Raw genomic sequence first — 25,080 nt, 5'->3', positions numbered from 1 at the left:
ACAATCCTTCCATACACCACATATACATGTAGTTAACCGATTGGATAGTCCGACAAAAACACGAAAACTAAACATTGACCAATGATTCTTAAAAGTGATCAAGGTCAGACGAATCCTTCCAGACGGACTTATATATATGTTACAATTATTCTATACACCAAATATTATTGAACTTTTGCTTATTGAATCTGACAATTGGACCAAATTAAGCAAAGTCAACATTTACCAATGAACCGTGAAAATGAGTTTAAGGTCAGTCCAAGTCCAGTTAACCTATTGGCTGTTTTATGATATCTGAGATACGGACATGGCCTGGTAAACTTAACTTTGATCACTGATCCATGCAATGAGGTCGAAGCCAGTTAAATCCTGTCTAACGGTACTCATAAGTCAAATATCATTATCATGTTTCTCATATAGAATACAGGGGTGCGCCTCCCCTTTTGTTGAAAAAAATGTTGTTGATCATATTGTGCATAATATTGTAAAATGATGCCCTGTATGGGTTCTTGATTAGATTAGATTAACTTATAGAGAATGAATGAATCATGACTGGAAGGGATTCTTTTATGGCATTAGTTGCCCCCTCCTTTTTTCTGGATCCGCGGCGCTGTAAGACTACATCAGTACATGTGAGTTATAAAGTATCAAGCTCTTCTTTTTTATGCCCCACCTACGATAGTAGAGTGGCATTATGTTTTCTGGTCTGTGGCTCCGTTCGTCCGTCTGTGCGTCCGTTCGTTCAGGTTAAAGTTTTTGGTCAAGGTAGTTTTTGATGAAGCTGAAGTCCAATCAACTAGAAACTTAGTACAATTGTTGCTTATGATATGATCTTTCTAATTTTACAGCCAAATTATACTTTTGACTTCAATTACACGGTCCACTGAACATAGAAAATGAAAGTGGAAGTTTCAGGTTAAAGTCTTTGGTCAAGGTAGTTTTTGATGAAATTGAAGTCCAATCAACTTGAAACCTAGTACATATGTTCCCTATAGTATAATCTTTCTAATTTTAATGCCAAATTAGATTATTTCCCAATTTCACAGTCCATGGAACATGCAAAAGGATAGTGCGAGTGGGGCATCCGTGTACTTTGGACACATTCTTGGTTTTTTTAAATTCAATGTTTAAACAAATCGTTTACGCCGCCGCCGCTAGATTGTTATCTTTATCTCTCACAAAGGCGAGACTATCAGTTTGAACGAGATTTAAATAGATGTAAATGTGCTGAAAACTGCTTAAAAGTAGAGTATATCAACAGGAAACTCTGCTATGCCTTACATACCAAAAGAAATAAACGTTTGAAAGCTCTGCCGTCAAGCCTGTGGCAAGTGTCGCTTGTCATATCGAGAGTTTATTTGTCCATATAGAAGATCATAGAAGCTAGACTCAGATGTGCATACACATTTATAAAACATTTAAACCCAATAGCAGATGGCCTTTTGTTTAAAGAACTGTGAAACATAACTTACAAGAATGAAGCTCGACAGATAAACATTGTTTTTGGTAATGAAATGGACAGGAAGACGGGTACCGTAAAGGCAGCAAACAGATGATGTTTTTTTTTTCTGTACAATCTTTTTTTTTCGCCTTCGGCGAAGAACAATCTATTTTTTTAGCGACAAACCGAAAACATTTTTTTTCTTTCAATTTTAGCATTAGATAAAGTGGCAGCTAAGGGTGAAACAAACAATTGTTTTTTTTCTCAAGGTCCAAAACAAATTATTTTTTTCACCAAGACCTGGCCCTTTTCCAAAAAAAACCATAGACCCCCCCCCCCCCCCCCCCCCCCCCCCCAGAAAATCAAATGACTTCTAATTGTGTCTTGTAGAACTGGACATGTCTGCAAACTCACTGCAAAGACTTTAAATACATGTATTATAGCTTGTTGTTCGGTGTGAGCCAAGGCTCCGTGTTGAAGGCCGTACTTTAACCTATAATGGTTTACTTTTTAAATTGTTATTTGGATGGAGAGTTGTCTCATTGGCACTCACACCACATCTTCCTATATATTATGTCTCTTCGGTGATGCTTGTGCCAAAACGATTTGAAAATACAAAGCTTATTAGAAAGTGAAGAGCTATTATCCAAAAAGGTAATATCGAATTTTTGTTTTAACATCTACAAAGTTTAGGCTCTGGCTTTATAAAACGGTCTATGGAACTGAGTACAAGGGACATTTGTTCAATAATTGTTAAATAATATTAAAACTATTGTAGTATATATATATATATATATATGCGTTTTGTTTAAATAGACTTTTTCACTTTTTTGGTCTTTTGGAAAATGTTGTTTGTGCTGTTTTTAGACCCTTCTACAACGAAATTTGTTTGACATGCACACGTATAAAAATTGCGGTTTTTATCCAACGCAATCATAGGTTTGAACGTAGTTTTCAATTTAGACACGTTTATATATATATATATATATATATACAACTCGTCTAAACATCAACCCAACAATGTTAGATCTGTAAATTTGCTTTCGCAAAATTTTGGTTCTTCCCTCGCCGGGATTCGAACCCATGCTACTGTGATATCGTGACATCAAATCGCCTGCACTGCAGCCGTCCCGCTAGACCACACGACCACCTGGGCTCTCAAAATAACTATATATATATATATATTTAATTTGTGAATTTTGATTGTCACGAGCTTTCCTTAGAATGCCTTTTGACAATTAAGGATGTTGGCTACTCTTGTTTTTTTACTTTTTGTTAGATATTTGGATTTGTTTTATCCATGTTCTGCCAATAAAAAGATATGCCTGCTAACCCCTACTTTTCTTTTCATCATTTCATTACATACAGTTTAGAAAGCCATTTGAAAATCTTGAAAAATCCGTGCTATTTTTCGCAGTTTTTAAAGGAAAAAAGTTTTGAATGTATAAAAACGTCTAGAATTAATCATTAAATTTTCAATTGTTTATATCTCAACAAGGTCACTGGACCTTAAGTTCCGTTATTCATCATACTATCAATTTATAACATTCTTATAAAAAGCTCGACGAGCTTATATCCTTAAGATTATTATTATTATAACTCTGAGCTATTTTCATCATTTGCAAAAGGTATTAAAATAAGAATTGATGACATGAAACTTGTTTTAGCTAGCTTTGTTTTAAATTTATCTGATTATAAATCATATAACCAACGTTTTACTAGGAAAATACTGGTGATTGCATACTTCCTCCTCAGTTATAACGGGAGTTCAATATTCAAATAGGCGATCACGGTAAGGCTATTCTCTTGAGCTCAGTTCAAACGACCAAATTTCAAGTGCGTAAGTGTATAAAATATTTTGCGCCTTCCTTTAAGTAAAGCAACTCTCAATTTTCCAATATGACGAACACTATTGCTTCTCCTTGTTTTATCATTAGAAATTAGAAAGCCTATTGTAAAAAGGTCATGTGAGTTTTTGTTATCCCTTTGAGTGCGTCGTCCGGTTTACACAGCAGTTCTATGAACTGGGCCAGTTTCAACCGAACTTGGGCTGATGATCATTACATTCTTGTCTTTCCAAAAACATGACCGCCATTGCATAGATAGGGATAAAATACACGTGAGTTTTTGTAATCCCTTTGAGTGCGTCGTCCGGTTTACACAGCACTTCTATGAACTGGGCCAGTTTCAACAGAACTTGGGCTGATGATCATTACATTCTTGTCTTTCCAAAAACATGACCACCATCGCATAGATAGAGGTAAAATACAGTTGTTGGCTTATATCAGAAAACAACTAAAGTAGTTAGAGCAAATCTAAAATGGGTCAAATTATCCACAGTTCAAGGTTTATCTCCTGCAGAATTTTTACATTGTCCCTGAAATATGTTTTTATTTAATTTCCTAGTTTTTGGCTTATGTCTCAAACAATAAAGAAGTTAGCAATTTTGACATGAAGTACAATGGGTCTAAATGGTCATTAAGGTCAAGTTTTTTTATCTACGGAAATAGCAGAAAAATAAGATTACCCAATTTAGAGTTATTTCCCCTGAAATATAAATTCTTGCAAATTTCACAGTTTTTGGTAATTTTCTTGAGAATAATAACATATTTAGATAAATTTTGAACATTGAAAAATGACATTAACCATACGAGGTGCAGATATGTGAATTTGACGGATATTGTACCCGTTTATACTGTTCATAGTGATTTTATCGGATGTTTGTTTATAACCATGTTTATATTTCTTTAGGAAACAACAGTTGAGAATTGTATGATTTTCAAAATTGTTCAAAAAAGTATAATCTATATTAAATAATTAAATATTAATGGATAAATGATCGATTGACCCCGATTGAAGTTATTGCCCTTAAAAGGCTAATTGCACATTTGTGTTGCCCTTGTCGCAGATAATAGATAGAGAAATTGTACAGCAAAAATGTATAGCAAAATAAGATCTACAAATAAGTGAACTTTGCTGAAATCGTCAACTGACCGCCTATATGAATGCCCTTAAAAAAGGGTTTTTATACAATTTTCCCATTTTTTGCAGAAACTGTTAGACTGAGATAACTTGCAATAAGAAATGATTCTAAGAACATCAAGTTCTGCAAATAGGTCAACATGGCCATAACTGTCGACTGACTTCTTTTAGGAGTTATTACCCCTGAATGACAAGTTTAACCAATTTGTAGATTTTTTGCTTAGAAAAAGTTAGAGAGCAAAAGTATATAGCAAAAATATATATCTGCACTAAATACAAGTCAGTCATCTTGTCCCAAACTTTCAACTGACTCCTTATAATAGTTATCTCCCCTGAATGGTGATTAGTATCCCTATTTTAAAATTCTCAATATTTTAAATCTGGAGTCAGAGATAAACTTTTAAAATGAAGCGAAAAATAATCGCCAACTAAAAATAAGATCTGCAAGAAATTCACCATGGCCAAATCATCACAATTGTTTATGGCAATTACACCAATTGCCTTCATATTTCAAAAACTTTAAAATATGGGTATGAACCATAACCAATAAAGATGATTGATTGATTGATTGATTGTTTGTTGCTTTACGCCGCATTAGCACCCAATAAAGATGACCATCAGTACAAGACGTACATAATTGCTACAAAATAAAATCTTCAAATAAGTTAACATAACTAATTGTGATAAATTTAAAATATATCAGAATGGTATATATTTACCAGATTAGCAGTACGGAGCATTTGGAGCCTCTTGTTGAATTTACTTTGATGGTATTTTTGTTAATATTTTTTTTTGATACGCGATTGTAGCATTTTGACAAACGAGTGTGAACACAACATTGTGCCTTACACAGAAATGAGCTAGAAACACATTTCTTATTTCTTCGACTTTTTGTTACACGTAGGCTATACAGGTTGTTTTTTTGTCCTATCTGTTGTAGATTCCTTGAGATTTCTATTACATGTATTATGATAGCTGCTCGTTTGAGATCTTAATCTAACGGAATATACTTGCACACAAAAAAACTCAACAATATAAGACAAAACAAAAATCTCCAGTCCCTTTCTTAAAAATCAATCCATGCATGTTTGTCTTCGATTATTCTTATGTATAAAAAAAAGAAAAAAATAAGCTGTGGTACGATTGACAAAAAACATATCTTCATTATAGACCAATCGGCATTTTGAGAACAAATGGCCCTTTAAAATGAACCAAAGCCACATGATATATATAAATAATATGTGGTATAAGTGTCAATGAAACGACTCAAAATTGAAGTCAAATTAAACAGTTCAGTATAGGTTAAAGTACGGCCTGCAACATGGAGCCTTGACTCACATTGAACAATAAGCTTTAAGATGAAATTGTATTACATAGTTCATTTTTCAGAAAAAAGGTTTCGACATGACAACACATTGGTTCATTCAAGAGAGTAAACAAACCTGACTGATTTATACTACAAAAAGAAAAAAAACAGACAGTAACTAAAACCACGTCCATGACAGCGTTCAACAATACCCTAACATCGGGCAGTGGGTTAACAAAACGACATGAGAGTGGCATGATGACGTTTCTCAGGCGCTATAGTGGTTCTGACCAAGCCAAGTGTTTCTGTGTTAGGCGACGTCATAAACGGCACTAACAACCATGGAGTGACAGCTACAAGATAAACCGAAGAGAAGTTATCCAAGACAAAAATATCAGTGCGTAATATAAGAAAGATGAAACGAAGGGTTAAGAAGAGGAAAACAAAGGGAATGGAATTGCAAGTAACCGGAAAGAGAACAACTGACATGATAAAAAAGTGCATATGTGCTTCCAGTTTAATCCACATTAGTATGTTAGAAGTTAAGGCTACCATGTGTAAATTGCTACGACATATTTTCGTGGAACTTAAACCAATTTATTTCTGGCCATACCTTCTTGGTCTGTTTTTAATTTATTTTATAATCAACCTTAATATAGCAGACTACTTCATGTTCTTAATGTACGGACCAGTGAAAAAGGGACGAAGAGAAACTAGAGCACCATTGTTTTTCCGAAGAACAAGACGAGGAACAATTTATGGAGCAGGATATTAAAACTTTACTGAAGCTAATGATTGTTCACAGACATTTATACTATGGTTACATGTTTACATCTCTGTATGTCGTTTATATTATTTACATAAATCGTAAATGTTTCAACGTTCTTGTTATATTTCATTTTCTATTAGCCTTATCTAATTTCCTGTTGAGTTGCAAGCTTATAATGTTAAGACATTGTGACGGATAGGCGGGGGTTGTTAGACAATGTGAAGGACAGGCGGCGGGGTTTGTTCAAACAAAATTAACAGAGGGCAATTATATATTATGTTTCCATATCCGCCTTCAGTACAGTTTTCAAACTATATATAATATCTTGATTATGCATCATATATTTGCCCACGTATTGCAGAAAGTGTATAAAAAATCTACATTTTGTAGCCAAGCTACTACTCCTACATTTTTTTTTCGAACGCAGACAAAATTTGATAATGAAATTCTTGATGTGAACTTTAAATATATGGAAAGCTTAACTATTCTTCGTTCTTCCGTGCTTCGGTACGTGGGTTTTCAAGGCCATCAATACATTTTATACACTGGAAAACTACTGAAAAAAGTAACGTCGAAATTTGGCTTTTGATTATATTCAAAACGCATAATTGATCATCATCCAGTGTTATAGTAGTAGTATGTGCAATTGGATCAACCATGTTTTTATGCCCAATTTATGGGCATTATGTTTTCTGGTCTGTGCGTCCGTCCGTCCGCCAGTCTGTCCCGCTTCATGTGCAAGTTTTTGGTCAAGGTAGTTTTTGATAAAGTTGAAGTCCAATCAGCACGAAACTTTGTACTCATGTTCCGTGTGATAAGATATTTCTTCTAATTTTAGTGCCAATTTAGAGTTTTGTCCCTAATTTCACGGCCGACTGCACATGGAAAATGATAGTGCGATTGCTGCATCCGTGTACTATGGACACATTCTTTGTTTAGGTCTGTAGGTATATAACGAAGTCAACACAAGTTCATATAATATAGGCTTGCACCAAACAGTGCGTGTCTAATATTATAATTGTTTTGTCGGTTTGAATTCAAAGAACAAAATCATAACCGATGATTGCGTAGGTCTAATTTCCTTTCATGTGTAAAAGCGTAGGCCAACAGCACTTTTGAAAGATATACTTGATTCTATCACACAATTATCTGCCCTCATCTTCCGACCAATTTTGCAATAATTCTATACCGACCACAAAAAGTTGATTCGCTAATTATCATATCCGAGATACATACTTGACCAAGAAAACTTAATCCATGGAATGAGGTCAAGGTCAAGTGAACACTGCCTGACGGCACACATGCAGACCAAATACATTTCCCATAACTGATAAATTCACATATAAAAGAACCCTATAGGTTTTTTTTTAAGTAGTCACCGCACTATGAAAATAAGATCAAGGACAATGGACATATGACAGACGCAAACTTTGTCACATAAGGGCTTAGGCAGCTGCACATAATACATTTTAAGCATTCGTTTATGTTCTACCCTGTCCGCTACATATACATGTCTCACATTGCGTGACGTTTTCGTTGTACATAATCGGAGAAAAAAATACGGAAATTCTTTATTCATGTAAATTGTGTAAAATGATGATCCCAACGTTTCAATTTTTATAAGGTGGTTGTTTGTTTTTCAATTATTCAAAGAAGAAAAACCCCGGTCCCGAGAAAATTATATAGAAAAACAACGAGTTATAAGTTCACTTATATTATCTGTCTCTGCTTCTTCTTCTGATATACAGTTACAGCTTCATTATTATTGAAGATTACGAACTGTTGCATGCGCGGAGTATATGATTAAAAAATATGAACAAAAATTTATCTTTAACTTAGTAGAATACTTGGTGATATTTACATGAAAGAAAACAACAAGTGATTAAAAAATATGTACATTGTTATTTATAGAATTAAATTATGTTGTGGAGAACAGTTGGTGTCAACTGATCTCTGTAAATTTCAATGGTTTGACTTGCTACCACAACTTGTGGCAACATGTTCCATTGAATGATTGTTTGCGGAAAGAATGACCATTTGTAGCTGTCTTTAGAGGTGGATATTTGCCGAAATGTTTGAGTATGTAATTTTCTTGTTCTAGTATCTGATGGTATGAGGACTAGTGACGGGATTGCAATGAGTCCATGGATAACCTTGTAGAACATGATAAGTCTGGTTTTGAGGCGGCGCTCACTGAGTGAGGGCCATTGTAGTTCGTTTAACATGGATGTAACACTACTGGTGTTGTGGTAATTGTTACATACAGTCTCTGTACCATTTCTAGCTTATTTTTATAATCTGCTGTGTGTGGATCCCATAGACTACAGGCATATTCAAGTTTTGGTCTCACTATTGATTGGTAAGCACGGGATTTGATACTGGAGTTAGAAATTTTTAAGTTTCGCCTAAGAAAGCCAAGAGATTTATTTGCATTTGATACGATGTTGTTGTAGTGAATGTTCCATTTTAAGTTAGACTGTAGGGCTACGCCAAGATATTTTGCAGATGTTACTAGTTCTAAAGTATGGTTATGAAGGATGTAATCGTGTTTAAATGGTTGTTTTTTTTGTGTGATGGTTAAGATAGTGCATTTTCCAGGATGGAAGGCCATGAGCCATCAGCCTCCCATTTCGCTGCTGCGTTAAGATCTTTTATATCTGCCGATATATATTATCAAGGATTTGGATACTATTTAAACATGTTACTAAACAAAACGTCGATTGCAGCCACATGTCATGAGACAATTTTTTTTTGAAAGTCACTATGACAAATGTCATCGAAAAGTTGTTATCTAAAAATTATTTGATTTCGGGAAATTGTATTGTTTTGAATAACAAGAAACTATAGGATGTATGTCTGTAGTATATTTTTCATATTTCTCGACATCCGCCCTTGCGATATAAGATTAATTTTATAGCTATTTGCATGTACTCTTATGGTATTGTCAATCTATGCGGTAATTCTACTGATTAATTGTCCCTCAAAATAACCTGGATAACGGTCATGTGTAAATAATCCGTAGACTATGTATATAGATTATTGCAATTGCTTTCCGAAATATGAATTGAATCGAGAAAAATAATATAAGCATAGTCATTAAGTACAGTCGTAACCTTGAGGTCGTAAGGTCAAGACAAATGACAAGGCAACTAGTTACGAAACGTGCAACTTGTCACCTGTACTCACGTGTCTTGATTTTGGAGGCGTGTCCGTATTGCATTTACATTGGTCAATCCACGGAGGTGTGTCGGGAAAATCCATAAGTGAACATGGATATATATAATAAGAATAACAGTGAATACATTATTATCGAGGAAACGTCAGCCAGGTAAGTTCATCTGGACTGATGTAGAATCAATAATTAATGTATTAAGGTTACACTGGTTTTCACTGCACAATGAGCACTAAATTATATCATTTGTAAGGGGTTTTACCGTTTGAATATGTAATATTGACAATACACTGGATTTAATAGGGAAATAAAGATAATGATTTTGCAGGGAAAAAAACCTGTCCAACCCTCCCCCCATTTTAAATGGTCAACTCATGTCACATTTAATGAGTAGGATTGAATTTATTTTTCGATAGATGAAGATTATTTCAATATTTTATGATAAAATTGTGTAAATCCAAACGTTTCAAAAAGCGATAGAGCAAGTATAAAACTGTTATGCCAATAACCTAAAAAGAAGAAAAAGGGGGGGGGGGGAGAAAAAGGGGGGGGGGTAGATTTTTTGTAAGTATGTGTTTAGCATATTTTTTTAATTTTTTTTCCAGTTTATTATTACAAGGACTTCCTTGATATACATATATATAAATAAAAATTAACACTGTGTGTTTATATAATGACACTATAGTGGAGGCTTGAGTTGCACAAACATGTTTAACCAGCCACATAATAATGGCACATTTCTTATTTGCATGTCCCAAGTTAAAGGTAAATCTAGAAAAGCGCTTAGGTTGCATACAAAATTAATAACAAGTTTTAATTTTTTTAGAAGCATGAAATTTAATGGGTGAAGTTAGTTTATGTCAGTTTCATTTGTTTTTATATTGAATTGTTTTAGTCTGTTAGTTTTCATGTCTGAATTCTTTCACATTTTTCATGTGAGGACCTTTTATAGCTGACTAAGCAGTATTGGTTTGTTTCATTTGGAATCATACTGCATCTCCTTATATCTATATTAGGTAAGTTTCTTGTCAAAAGATGATTTAATGATATAGAAAAAGGAAGATATTTAGCAAGACCTTTAGATTTGTTGTGTTGTTGGATTTCTTTGTGATGGATCGCACCTCCTTTTGTTTATAGATATAATTGGGTATATATTTTGGTCTTTTGTGGATAGTTGTCTCATTGGCAATCATACCACATCTTCTTTTATATATATATTTTTTACAATTTCTAATAAGGATGAAGCACTTGATAACCTAGCTGTTCAAATTGATTGAAGTGTCACATGATTGTCTGTTTATTTATTTACATTCCTGATATTTTATTAACAGGTGCTGCGTCTTGTTTCATTTACATCTTTACATCGCCATAGCCTTAAAGGGAGATAACAATGAAAACTTCAGTACTTACAGGAAAAGAGAATTTTCAATCTTTAAAACCACCAGATTTATCTTGTTGTACTAAACAGTAAGTAGATAAATAGATTTAAAGACACAACAATAAAAACGAATACCTTTTTGGGCAATTGCAATTATTCAGAAGTTGGTTTAAACATTAAGATACTGATCACAGTGATAAGAGGCACACAGAACTTTTCACTGTTAATTCATCTTATCTACCAACATATATATGCAGAATTGGAAAGCATTAGAAACTCTGAAAAAATGTAAATATCAAACACAATAGTAGAATTTGTTCTGAATTTAAGATAATGCATGGTCAAGATTTGATGTTTTTAATCAAATTAAAATGCACAGCATCCTCAGCCTCAGGCATGGTTGCATTCATCAAATTCTGAAAGATGTAACACTGGTTTTATAAGATAAGGCAAATCAAATGTACAACTAAACAAAGAAGAAATAGAACAAGCAAACTATACATGATTTATCAAAACACAAAAAATGAAATATGTATGGGAAATTAAAAGGTATGCAAATAAACAAACACTATTGCTGGAAAAAAAGAGTAGTTTTTGTTAATAAGCAATTTGTTAATCTTATGTGTTAATGAAATTGCTTTGAAATTTATGTCATGTCATCATTTGAACACCGGTATTCTGTGAAACCTCATGATGATAAAAATAGTAAGAAATTACTCATTCAATTAGATACCATTTGGAGGTATATGAAACGATTAAAACATGATAAAAATGGCATAATTCAGATAGATGTACCAAAATTTTTTTTTATGTAACTCCCAATAATAACTTGCAAAATAAAAACTGAAAGCAGATTTTGTAAAAATACATTTTAAAATACCCAAAATGCAGCATTTTTTTTTAAAAACATGAATCACTTTTGAACTACAAGTATGTCATTGCTTGAACTTACAAAATCTGCCTGCAGTTTATATTCAGGCTCTATTTACTTGCCTTTTGTTTGAACTCCATGAAAACCAATATCAGAGATCTTTGACCTTACTGTGGATTTATTATTCGTTTGATACCATTTTTCATGGATTTCGTGGGTATAGGTGAACCATGAAAATAAATGTTCAATGAATGACAAATTTTCTAAAGGCTCTTTTGAAGACTAAGACAAAACCATGAAATGTTCACGACCATGCAAGTTTTCCTTCATCCATGAAAATTGGTACCCAAAAAATAAATGAATCCACAGTATTTAGAAATTTGTATGCAAGCATTTTAATGGAAACCATATTTCAGACAGTTGCAAGACTATTTTGAGAACAGTTATGAGCTGAACGAGAGTCTGTTTTTATCTCTAAAAGGTAATTGTATCCATAGCATGTCTATTTTTTCTCTGAAAGGTATTTGTATCCAAACTTTGTCTGTGTTTACCTCTGAAAGGTAATTTGTATCCAAAATTTGTCTGCCTATTTTACCAAAAGGTAATTGTATTCAATATTTGTCTGTGTCCTAGAAAGTCCTATTTGTATCCAAACTTTGACTGTTTTTTCCTCAGAAAGGTAATTATATTCAAACTTTGTATATGTTTATCTCCAAAAGGTAATTTTAGCCAAATTTTGTCTGTATTATCTGAATGGTAATTATTTCTAAACTTTCTATGTTTTATCTCTGAAAGTGTATCATCCAAACTTTGTCTGTTAGTATCTCTGTTAAGGAATTGTTCCCAAACTTTACTTGTTATTTTTTTTATCATTAAAAGGTAATTGTATTAATAGTATTCAGTGTGTATCTTTTTAAAATTGATTGCTATAAAATTGCTTGATTATCTAGTCAAAGAAAAAGAGATAATTTTAGTACAAAAAGAAGCTTTTCTTGATTGAAATTAAACCTAGTTTTAATGGGGTGATCATAGACTTGAGTGAAAGATGCCATAATAAAAAGCTGAAAATAAGACAAATTTAATCTGTATAAGAGCAGCAACATTATACCAAGAGCATGCATAGGCTGTCAAAATCAATATCCACTACAATTTCAGATGCATTTAAAATTTTCTTAAAAAAAAAAGATTACAAATCTCAAATTTTAGTATTAAAAAGAAAAACTGCAGTATTATTAGGAAATAGGGCTTTTTATTCATCATTGAAGTATACAAATCACTCACTCAGTGGTTATACATTAGTTGAAGAAAACATTTTACATTTTGTTTCTGTAAATACTCTGTTCAGAAAAGCAATAATGGGAGATAACTCTAAATACAAAAGAGTCACTTTGACATCAATGGTTCAAACATCTACAGATGACTTTTAAATAAATGTAAGAATAACTACACATGCAATGAGTTCTCCTCAAAGTACTGTACTCAAGGAATTATTTGATATGCTTAGACACTTAGGCACTATCTCATTTAATGAGACTCCTGAAAACAGGATTATTGTACTCCTGTCGGGAGGTTCACATGTATGACATTATGAAATTTTTGTCCTGTACTTAGAATCTTATCCATTTGCACTTGCCATAGATAGAGGATCAATATAAAGTTATTTGGACCTTGAAGTCTTATCATACCTATCTACCACATGTCACAAGTCAAATTTCTGGTACATTTTAATGTAACATAGATCACATGCACTGCATCATCTTGTATGTTCATAGTATATATATATTCTTCTGTTGAATTGACATATGAGAAGTTTATCTGTTTTTGAATTTGCATTATTTTTTCCCCTGAAAATCCTATATATTATTACATAGTGCAAGATGTCCACTACTAGTCCAATGAAAACAATATTTTTGAATTAATGGCAAAAAAAAGAAGAGAATAAATGGCAAACAAATAAAGAATCAGGAAAAAAAAGACACAATATAGAGAATAATGTGGCTCTTGAATATAAAGAATTGCTAATAATAGGGTTCTAAATTATAGTTTTTGCAGATTTTTTTTTATTTGTAACTAGATAAAATATAAATTAGACTGTATTAGACACAATTCAATATATATTTCAGAGGACGACATTTTCTACAAATGTCCAGATCGCCTACGACTACCATTGATTTTCTACTTCTGTCATACATCGGTTGTATACGTCAACAAGCTGGTTCTAAGTGGACTATTGAAGGTATATCTCTTACATGACTTAGGACTAGAGTTGTATTTTTACAAATAGGAAAACAGTTAAATGCATCAAGAAAAATATTTTGTCAATTGTTCTGTTACAATAATAATAGGTAAAGAACCACTAATGCTGCTGGGTCAGAAACAACATACAAGAAAGCACCTGGTAGTACATATTTTAAACAAAATAGCTCCTACATATAGATGTAACTTTGTTAATAAGTGAAATATTGCATAATAGTGTAATCAAATGAAAGCTTAAGGACTTTGGATTACTGTTGAACCCTTGAGCACTTCTTTGAAAATAAAAAAAATAATATATGAAATTCAAAAAGGTAGTCATATTTGTCCTGATGCTCAGTTCAGAAGAACCTGTTTTTGTATTAACCAAATTTTAGGAATCAGTGCGTTCACATATGCAATTAAAGATATGTTGATTTTTTTCTGCAAAAGTCATGATAAGGAACATTACACAAACTTGCTATGAAGTTGCAGAATTTAACACTGAAAGCTATGGCACTATGAATATGAAAAAGTTAACATAGAATTTGAAACAATGCTTAAAGCGGGTGATGATGTATTTTTGTAAATTTTGGAAAGAGTTATAACTTAGAATTTGAGACAATGTTTTGGATGGGTTATGATGTTTTTTTGTCTTTTTAGGAGAGAGTTAACTTAGAATTTGAGACAATGTTTGAGACGGGTGTTGATGAGATGTCGTGGGATGACACTGTAAGTTCTATTTACAGCAAAATGCATTGAGTATGTAGATAAAGTTAATATCTTTGTCTAGTTTGCTTGCTAGCTGAACCATGAAGTCATTATTAGGTAAGGTGTACTACCCTCCTTAAGCAATAGTCTAGTCCTACAGACACATAGATTGGTTGTCTGTCAGACAAGTCTACTTTTAAAGGAGGGTAGTATACTTAATCTAGGTTATAAAGTTAAGGTAAGGTTCAGCTAGTAAGCAAGCTAGACAAAGATATTACCTTACATACTCAATGCATTTTGCTGTTTCCAGTAATTTAATCTTCCATGTTTTAATTGCTTAATGTTGACAATAATATATCAAGCTTTAAGAATTAATAGACATTTTATTGTCACCAGATGGTGATTGTTGGAGGGATGAGGAGCAGAGATTTTTATAAATAGACCAATAGTGTAGACTTATCTTCTTCACAATAAACTGGTCTGTTAAAAAAACCTTTCAAACATAATTATTCTAACTAGTTTTAGTAAACCTATCTAGAACATTTAGAGCCTGCTATCATTTTAAAACTATTGTGATGTCCAGGTGTGGTCATTTTCTTTTTACTCTCATATTTTTATGCCCCATTATGTTTTCTGGTCTGTATGTTCATCTGTTTGTCCCACTTCAGGTTTAAGTTTTTGGTCAAGGTAGTTTTTAATGAAGTTGAAGTTCAATCGACTTGAAACCTTAGTACACATGTTCCCTATGAAATGATTTTTCTAATTTTAATGCCAAATTAGAGTTTTTACACCATTTTCACGGTCCACTGAACATAGAAAATAATAATGCGGATGGGGTGTCCGTGTACTAGGGACACATTCTTGTTTTACTGTTTTATCTCATTTGAATAGTTGAGTTTCAAAGGGCTTTGTCCATACATATTTAATGTTTAAATGTTTTTTTGTTTTTCTTTGCAGGAGAATTATCGTATGGGTGGAAGTTATAAATGGCCATCAGTAAATGAAGTTATGGACTATCGTAGAACTGTAAGGAATATAATCATCAAAATGATACAAGACACACCACTTGTGCTGCCTATAACAAAGGAGAGTCCATGGGTAGGTTTATAGTTGGCTAAATAAAGGGAGGTAACTAGTGTAGGAATAGATCCTAAAACTGTAATTAAGAAAATGAGCACTAAAGTGACACACTTTTTGTGCTGCCTATCTCAAAGGAGAGTCTTTGGGTATGTTGATATTTGACGTATTCAAGGGAAACAACTAGTGAATAAAAAGTTCCAACAACATGGCATGTTTTGTTCTTTTTAAAGTCACTACAGATAAATGAATTAAAAAGATAGATACAAATAAAGGGAGGTAATTTTAAGAAGAGTCAGGTAAATAAAAAGTTTATGGGTAAGTTTTAATTTAAGTTTTATATTTCAGTGGGGACTATTGATGGGGATGGAACATGAGAGGATACATTTAGAAACATCTTCTGTTCTGATACGTCAACTGCCCGTTGATATGGTAACTAAACCAGATGGATGGGTATATGGACCAATGAAATATAGTAATTATTAAAATTGATGATAAATTTGTAAAGAGAATCAAACATTTTTGAAAAATTGATGAAAATGTTTAGTAAACGTTTTTTTAGCTTCATATTTGTGTTTTTTCAGCCTATGAAGCTTATCACTTGACATGCTTTAACATTTTAAGTTTCTGGAAAACAATGTATTATTATTTTAGGAAAACATTCTTTCATAAAACTCCAGTTTACTAAGGAATTAGCATTTCAATATTGAGTTTTTGATTTATTTAATTTCTTTAAATATAGGTTTATATAGCTTCAATATTGAACAAGAATTTTCTGTTTCATAGTACATGTATTAGTAAAACAAAAACTTTTATTTTATGCCTATATTGAAGTTGTGATAAGGACACCAGTTTACTATATTATTTTAATTTAAATGTTTTAACCATGGTAACAAAACAAAGTCTTAGCCATTCTTGTTTTTTTTAATTGAGTTCCCTCCCTTTTTTTTGAATTTTATGATAGAAATCGTAGAACATTGTTGATTACCTTTAATTGTTATTTCTTAGGTGAACCAGTGATGTCCAATCCAATGATCCGAGTTGAGGAAAGGGAGGTAACTTATGGGAAACCAGATGATTTTCCCTCTTATGGATGGGATAATGAATATGGAGAGGAAACTTCAAGGTTTGTAAAAGTGTAGCCATCTGTACGAGATAATTGTATCTTTTAAAACGGTTTTTATTTTGGAGAATTCAATGATTTGTTTGTTTTTTATTTACAATTTTTTTTTTTTATCCTCATATCTATTTTTAAGCATTTATGATTTAAGACAGTAAAAATGATATTTAAAAGCCCATAATATATTAGGTGTAACTTAACATGCATTTAAATTTTCTACATATTTGTCAATAGTTTTATTTGAATAATATTCAATTAAAGAAATATGGCAAATGTGAAAAATATCAAATAGTTCAAAAACAGACACCTGATTTTCTACCATCTGTTGTACCTTACCTTTTTGATTTATATATAGAGTTCCGGCATTTGAAGCATCCAAATATTTAGTGACCAACAGGGAATACTTAGAATTCGTACACGATGGAGGCTACAGTAAGAAAAATCTTTGGACAGAAGAAGGATGGGGCTGGAAACTATATAGACATGCTGAGCATCCAGCATTCTGGGTGTGTGATAATGGTACGTTATGTTTTCAGAAAGGTTCTGCTTCCAGCTTATTTTATGTATGTCAATGTTTGTAAAGTTATTTACTACTTAGTCTAGATGTGTCATTTTTAATCACTAATCTATCCCATCTTTGCTCACATCTATGGTATATCTTGAATTTTTGTATAGTTATTACATTGTGTAAATGTTTTGAGAAGTTTGCCTTAGCTTTAGCTTATTACTATTATTAAAGAGAGACTAGTTTTCTGAGTTTTAGAAACAATAAACATCACATTTTCTTGCTAGTATATATATATTGCCATATGCTGGTCTGGTGTAATATGATTTACATAGACTGTTAAATTTTAATATAACCATTACTGTTGTGAGATTAACCATCATATTATTTGATATTTTGACCATATTTAAATTATATGCTGATACACTCATTATGATATAATTATGTTACATGTATGTTTTGTTGAAATGTGGTACATGTATTTATATTAGCTAAATGCAATCTCAATCATTCTGAAATTAACCTTCATTTCAAAATTAAATGTAACATTCATAGTGACACAAGCTGTTTTAATGAGCCTTGCAAAAACATGCAATTATAAGTATCAAATGTTTTTTGGAATAATTCAATAGGGTTGTAAAAGCATTGACTGTGTCCACATTTTAAGAATGAAGCGCTGCTGCCTTTCATACATAATTTACTTTGGTCAACACTTTTAAGCCCCAATAAATTGACAAAAAGGAACATTCAATTCTTGAATTCAAACTCTGTTGAACTATTTTTTTCTAATTCTATATTTAGGTTGTAAAGGTGGTTGTGGAGCTGCTCTGTCTTCATATTCACATTGTCATTTCAATACTGAACTGACCACCACTAATGGAGTGACCAACGGACAGAGCAATGGAGTGACCAATGGAGTTACCAATGGACAAAACAATGGAGTTTCCAATGGACAGAGCAATGGAGTGACCAATGGACACACCAATGGAGTGTCCAATGAACAAAACAATGGAGTGACCAATGGTCAAAGCAATGGAGTGAACAATGGACATACCAATGGTTTTAATCGTGGAAGAGCAGTGTACAAGTATGTAAATGAAAGAACACATCTAGATATAAAAATATGTCTAAGACTCATTGGAATTGGTAACAATACTTCAATCTATCTAAAGTAACAACACCAATAAAAATACTGTTGGCCAAGACATATAATGGGGAATAAAAAAAATTGGTACCGGTTTCGAAAATGCTTGAATTTCAGTGACTTTCTCTGCCTTAAAAATATCCAAATATACACTATTCTTTAATACATAACATAAGCAATTATTATCACTTAAGATAATCCTTGTGCTTGTTCTAATCATACAGCAAGATCTGTCCAAAAGGGGAGTTTAAACTTAAATAAAGGTAGGAATTATGGGGTACCTCATTTGATGATTACAGGTAAATGTTTGTGACCTAAAGTTTATTATAAAATTTTACTTAAATTGACATATGTGGGGCTAATAACTATGATTAACAAGCAATAAATAGATCCATTTGAAACTTTACACTGCAGTAAAAATTGAATATTAAACATATATCCTTTAATGCATTGTGACGTCACAATTTCAATTAAAAAAACATGCATGGTAGGAAAATATATGATCTGACCATATATCGTGTTCAGAATAGATATTAAAGAAAATTCAAGTCAAGAGTAAGTTTTTTGAGCTGATAGACAAAGGAAATTATGAATTATTTGGCAAATACCTATCCAAAACATCCAAAAGAGAAATAGTATAAGTTGAACGTTTATCCTTTATTGTATTTATATTTTGCTATCAAGACTTAAGCAAACATGGCTGCATTTATATTTGCATAGAAATGGTCAAATATTTCCATGAAGGGTAAAAAAAGCAGATATTTTTTGGCAAATACCACAGCAGGGTGGGCAAATTAAACAGTTGTGAATTATGAGCAAAACCCATCTGATGAAAGAAAATACATGTGTAACTGGAGAGCATGTATCTACTCTACATATTCATATCGTCACCACCGGGATTCGAACCCCGGTCGTCTGGGTGACAGTCAGTGCGTTAACCCACTGAGCCAAAGAATCAATTCCCTAGCTCAGTTGATTAAGACTGGCTATATATGTTCTACCTGTACTAAGGGGAAGCAACCCCGCTACAATATTCCCCCACCACAAGAGTCATCATATCTTCATATATGACTCTTAACAACACAAACCTTGGCTATACTCCAGATAACTATCGTGGATTTTTTAGTTGGGCGCCAAATGAAACCAGAGAGCACGTATCTACTCTACATATTCATATCATCACCAGCGGGATTCGAACCCCGGTCGTCTGGGTGACAGTCAGTGCGTTAACCCACTGAGCCAAAGAATCGATTCCCTAGCTCAGTTGATTAAGACTGGCTATATATGTTCTACCTGTACTAAGGGGAAGCAACACCGCTACACATGTATAATTCTATAGCTATCAACCAATAAAAATCCAGGTTACCTGTATAAGGTTTGGAAAAAAGAAATAATGTATTTATAATTATTGATTGATGGTTAATTTATTTAAGTGCAAGGTCAAATGAGTTTGACATTGCAAAGTCATGAAGCAAAAATTTCAGTACAGGCTTACTTGCATACATCTTATTATTTCATTCCTGTAGATACAGAGCCATGTTTGATGTATTGGACATGCCATTAGACTGGCCAGTAGAAGTAAACTATCATGAAGCTCATGCCTTCTGTTCATGGAAGGGCAGTGGTAATCGTCTACTTACTGAAGCTGAGATGAACGTTATAAGAGATGATCAATTTCCACCAAGTGACGGTCCAAAGAGTGATGTTATCTACAAAGACGATATAGATTTGAACCTCAACTTAAAATTTGGATCATCTACAGTGAGTCTAGTTGTCGTTTCTCATCTTTATGTAGTGTGAAAAAAATAGTTTTATAAAAAATAATAAAATTGAAAATATGCCTCCTTTAAAAAAAAATCAAAAGGAAATTAACTGGATAAGGAGGTTGTTAACATTTAAAGTTGAAATAAACTGTTTTGATATAAAATGTATCTTTTAAATGAAAGAAAAAATATGAAGAGATATTAAGCAAAACTTGTATTGCTAAGGAACATAATCACAAAGTATAAGTCTTGATGCAAGATAAAATGTCTACAATTTGAATAGTTGTACTGTTCATAGGCTGTGATAAATTGTTTTACAGAAGATTTCACCAGACTGTTTTCTCATGTATTCAATTGTTATCTGATGACCTTGTATTTATACCTAATGACCTTTCTTTTGTGTTTGTTTTACAGCCTGTGAATATGTTTCCAGCAACAGAAGCAGGCTTCCATGATGTTTATGGGAATGTGTGGCACTGGACAGAGGACCATTTCAATGGACTGTATGACTACAGGTCACATTATCTCTATGATGATTTCTCCTCTCCTTGTTTTGATGGGAGACATAACATTATTCTTGTACGTTTTATTTTTTAGTTTTAAGATGTGAAAAATACTTACATCTTCATATTCAATCTGCAGACTTAATCATTCATAAAAAAGTTATACAAGCTGCAAAGCATTAGTTTGATTTTAAGAATTCTGTTTCAACAGAAGAAAGACTTAAATGATAGTTTTAAAAGATATCTTAAACATTCAAGTGTTTGCTATGCTGAATTTCAGTTAAGCTCTTTTCTACTTTTGAAAGAAGATTAACCTAAACATAAAGGTCAGTCATATGAGACACATGTGTCAAGTCCAACATTTTGTGTTTCTTTGTGTACCAGTTGCCTATTTTATACACTTGTTGTACAGACTGTTGTTAACATATATATTTGTTCATGTACAGGGTGGTTCCTGGATCTCAACTGGTGATGAAGCTTCTAGATTTGCTAGATATGCCTTCAGAAGACATTTTATTCAGCATGCTGGCTTTAGATTGGCTAGATCTCTGGAAACAGCAGAATTACCAGCTAGACTGATAGACTCTGAAGTATTTGTCCTGGGTATTGGTGTACAGGGTAAATACATAACTGCTATTTTTATTGATATTTTAATATTCTTGTCAAAAGGGTCAAAGTAAATATTTTGTCAAACTTTTATGAAAATTAAACGAGCCAAAATTGATTTTATTCAAATTGCTTGGTATCACCTTAACTGAACAAAAGAAATACTAAAAGTAGTAGTTTCCAATCCTTCTGATTAAAATTTATTGTTAAAATTATTTCTTGTCTTATATTGAATTTATTGTGACTATTGTTTTCTGACAGTTTTTTGTGGAACATTATTCCTTTTAATTATTAGAAGTTCTGTATGATGATGGCATTTTTACTTCCAGAATGAAATCAATGAGTGAGGAAAAAAGTTAAAATAACTCAGAACATGAAATCTTTTTTTTTTTTTTTTACTTGAATTCTGGATCACATAAAATAAAGTCATTGTAATTAGTTTAAATGTTTTTGATAATACTTGTAGACTTAATACCAAATATTCTTTCAGACAACCCATATGTAATTGAAGAGAAAGGACACAAAGTGATGAAAGTTCCAACCACCAATAAACAATATGGATATGATGAAAAGCATCAGTTATATGGGATCCTCGAGCAGGAATTTGGCTACCGTGATCCATTGCCACTAGCCATTGCCAGACTCTGTAAAGAATACAAAACTGAAAGTGGAAATGAATCACTGTGCTGGATTGGTTGTGGAACAGGAATTGGACCAATGCATCTACACAATGTCTTTCAAAATGTACGTTTAAAATTCACATTTTTTTTTAAGATACAAGGAATACTTTTTTTTTGTAAGGCATCTTTGATAATGCAGTTCATTCTGAATAAGATGGGAAACAACTCATTTTATTAACTGTAATAATTCAGAATGCGATTGGCCTGTCATATTAATTCTAAATGTTTATATATTTAATGTTTCAGATTTTGGCAATAGATTATGGTGGTCGATTTATTGACACAGCTTTAAAACTTCAGAAAGGAGAACAAGTAGAATACACAAAGTCAAATGGTCAACAGGCCGTAGCAATGTTTGATGGTGTAGGATATGACAATGTTGTTTTCAAACAGGTAAATATAGACCATAGCCACATTTCACAGAAGGTAGATTACATAATGTTGTCTTCAAACTGGAAGTTTATATCATTTAATAGTATAATGGCTTGAATCTGTTTCAACTGCGTAAGATACAAAAGTACTTTATTTCAAACAAGCATTAAAAATAAGAACTATTTATACCAAATTTTAAAAAATCAATTGCTTAACAATGACCACTTAAACTTCAAGTGATATTATGAATGTTATAGTCATTTTATATATGAAGTGTTATCTATTATAGGTTTTTCCGTTTTTCCCTTAAAAATTCTGAAATAAAATAGTAATAAACCTCATAAGGAAATACACATATAAACTTTTTTATGCAATATTTAAAGATAATTTTAAAATAAATTCATTTAGCTTATAAATATTTTTTTATTTACTTTTTTAGTTAACATGGTTACCAAATGAAGTGAACAGCCATAGTATGACAGTTGTAACTTTCCTGGACAGAACACTCAATCCTAAAGGTAACTTAAAATGAATTGTTTGTATTAAATGAACAGAATCAGTAAAATAAGATGTAAGAAGCTGTCCATTCAATAAGTTCAAACTCAAGTCGCCACTTCAGAATCTTAGTTTAGGATAATGGGTAATTTCATTGCTGGTTCCCTCACAGGAAATTAACATTGCATCATTGGTTGAATTTGAATGTTTAACACTTTGTAAACAAATCACAACATTGTGGTGTATGCAATTGAAAATATTACCTAGAATGCATTAGTTTCCAAGCTATGATATTTTTGTCAATTATTATGTAAAGATTGTAGAAAAAGAGAATGACGCTTTCAAATCAGTTCAGATTTATCAAAACAGTTGTTTTATTGTTATTTATATTTGAAATATCTGGAAATAAATAGAACAAGCTATATGTATTTCTTTGAATATTTGACAGCATGGTTGGCTAGACTGTGGGAAGTAACCAAGGAAGGTGGACTTGTCCTTATTGTGTCTGACTGGGAAAGTGAAAAACTACAAGTCAGCTTGCAAAGACAGTAAGTAAAGGATAGAATGATATTTTTTATGTAAACTGCTAAATTGTATAGGTTGATGATTAATCACTTTTAAATACTGACTATCCATGTTTTTTCAGTACTAGTCTAAATTTCATCCATTTTGACCAACTTTGCAAAGCCTTCCTATAGCATTAATTTGTTCTCTTTCTGAATATGCATCAAACATTTGCCACTTGATATTTGGCATTTAAACATAAAAAAATCAATATATAAGAAGCACCTATAACTTTAACAAGAATTGGAAATTATCAACAGTTTTTCAAAAGAGAGAGATTTTAACCTAAAACTTTGAGGCGTAGCCAAGAAACATAATTTGAAAAAGCATTGATGATTTGTTTCTAGCTATTTTTCTAGGCATTGTTAATGAAACAGTCCCCTGACATCATCCATTCACTTTCTACACCATATCGCTTGAGTAGCGTGATAGAAAAAATAACCGCAAAGAAAGATCAAAGGAAAATATTACTCTTTAGCACCATAGAAATTTGTGATATGTTCCATTTGTAAAAGAGGCAACTCAATCTTCCATTTTATTACTTATAATAAATACAACTTTTCACCAGATTTTAAAGTGTGACGACCAGCAGCCATTCTAATATTAGAGTAGGGAACCATTCATTTTTCTGAAGCATCTTGTTTCAACTCCAGTGTCTAACAAGTTATTCTGTGGTCTTAAACTTATGACTTTCAATTGGCCAAGGATATACATTTTTTTCTTTCAAAAATTGCTTTATACATCTGTTTTTGTTACATGTCAAACATATTTTATCTTGGTTTTTTTTCAGTATGGTTTTTATTGGAAAAAGAGAGTTGTCATATCAAGATGGAAATGCTGTTGCAATGATGACCATCTGGAAAAGAATCTGAATTTGTTGACTCAATTTTTATTGTCAGAGACAATATGTTACTACTTTTTTTATATTTTATTTACACAACTATTAATTGTACATTTTATATTGTTTTATTATTATTATTTTGATGATACATGTATTTCCTAATAACTTGTTTATTTATTAGTCCTCAAGTCATTATATAGTGCTGATAGTAATGTGTTCCTTACATGATGGCCTTTGCTGTTAATATATTGGTATATGTAGTTAGAATTATACCAATGAATACTTATGACATTGTTATTCTTTATTTTTAATGTGGAACATAACAATGTAATGTTTACATATGTATAATATTATATTGATTTCATTTTGAATTGTTAATTGATCAGGTAAAAGATCAAAAAGTATTGTTGTATGAAAATTTTCTTTTTACATTGATAATTCACTGTTTTTTGTTTTTTTTATTTAGAAATCAAAATGTTACTTTATGTGTTATTATTTGTGATGAAAAAAATCACCTTTTCTTAAATAAAGTGTTTTGAATTTTATTA

The 25,080-nt window shown here is 32.0% G+C and overlaps 1 protein-coding gene across 2 annotated transcripts; it reads left to right on the top strand.

Moving 5' to 3' along the window:
- Window positions 1-9,701: 9,701 nt before the first annotated feature.
- LOC134695502 (uncharacterized) lies at window positions 9,702-25,080 on the top strand. Of its 2 annotated transcripts, XM_063556780.1 has the most exons (18): window positions 9,702-9,826; window positions 11,002-11,137; window positions 12,336-12,400; window positions 14,043-14,155; window positions 14,815-14,883; window positions 15,820-15,960; window positions 16,288-16,414; window positions 16,948-17,065; window positions 17,415-17,578; window positions 18,366-18,651; window positions 20,235-20,469; window positions 20,886-21,050; window positions 21,421-21,592; window positions 22,071-22,324; window positions 22,507-22,653; window positions 23,072-23,150; window positions 23,576-23,675; window positions 24,482-25,080. In XM_063556780.1, the coding sequence occupies exons 2-18, from the start codon at window positions 11,061-11,063 to the stop codon at window positions 24,561-24,563; spliced, it is 2,394 nt and encodes a 797-aa protein (XP_063412850.1). In that variant the 5' UTR covers window positions 9,702-9,826; window positions 11,002-11,060; the 3' UTR covers window positions 24,564-25,080. The 2 variants fall into 2 exon arrangements, with proteins under 2 accessions (XP_063412850.1, XP_063412858.1); XM_063556788.1 differs by lacking the exons at window positions 9,702-9,826; window positions 12,336-12,400 and having other exon boundaries at window positions 10,999-11,137.

The sequence above is a fragment of the Mytilus trossulus genome, chromosome 1, assembly GCF_036588685.1.
Source record: "Mytilus trossulus isolate FHL-02 chromosome 1, PNRI_Mtr1.1.1.hap1, whole genome shotgun sequence".
NCBI lineage: Eukaryota > Metazoa > Mollusca > Bivalvia > Mytilida > Mytilidae > Mytilus > Mytilus trossulus.
Note: the sequence above shows the minus strand (reverse complement) of the source record. Positions and strands in the feature narration are given on the sequence as shown.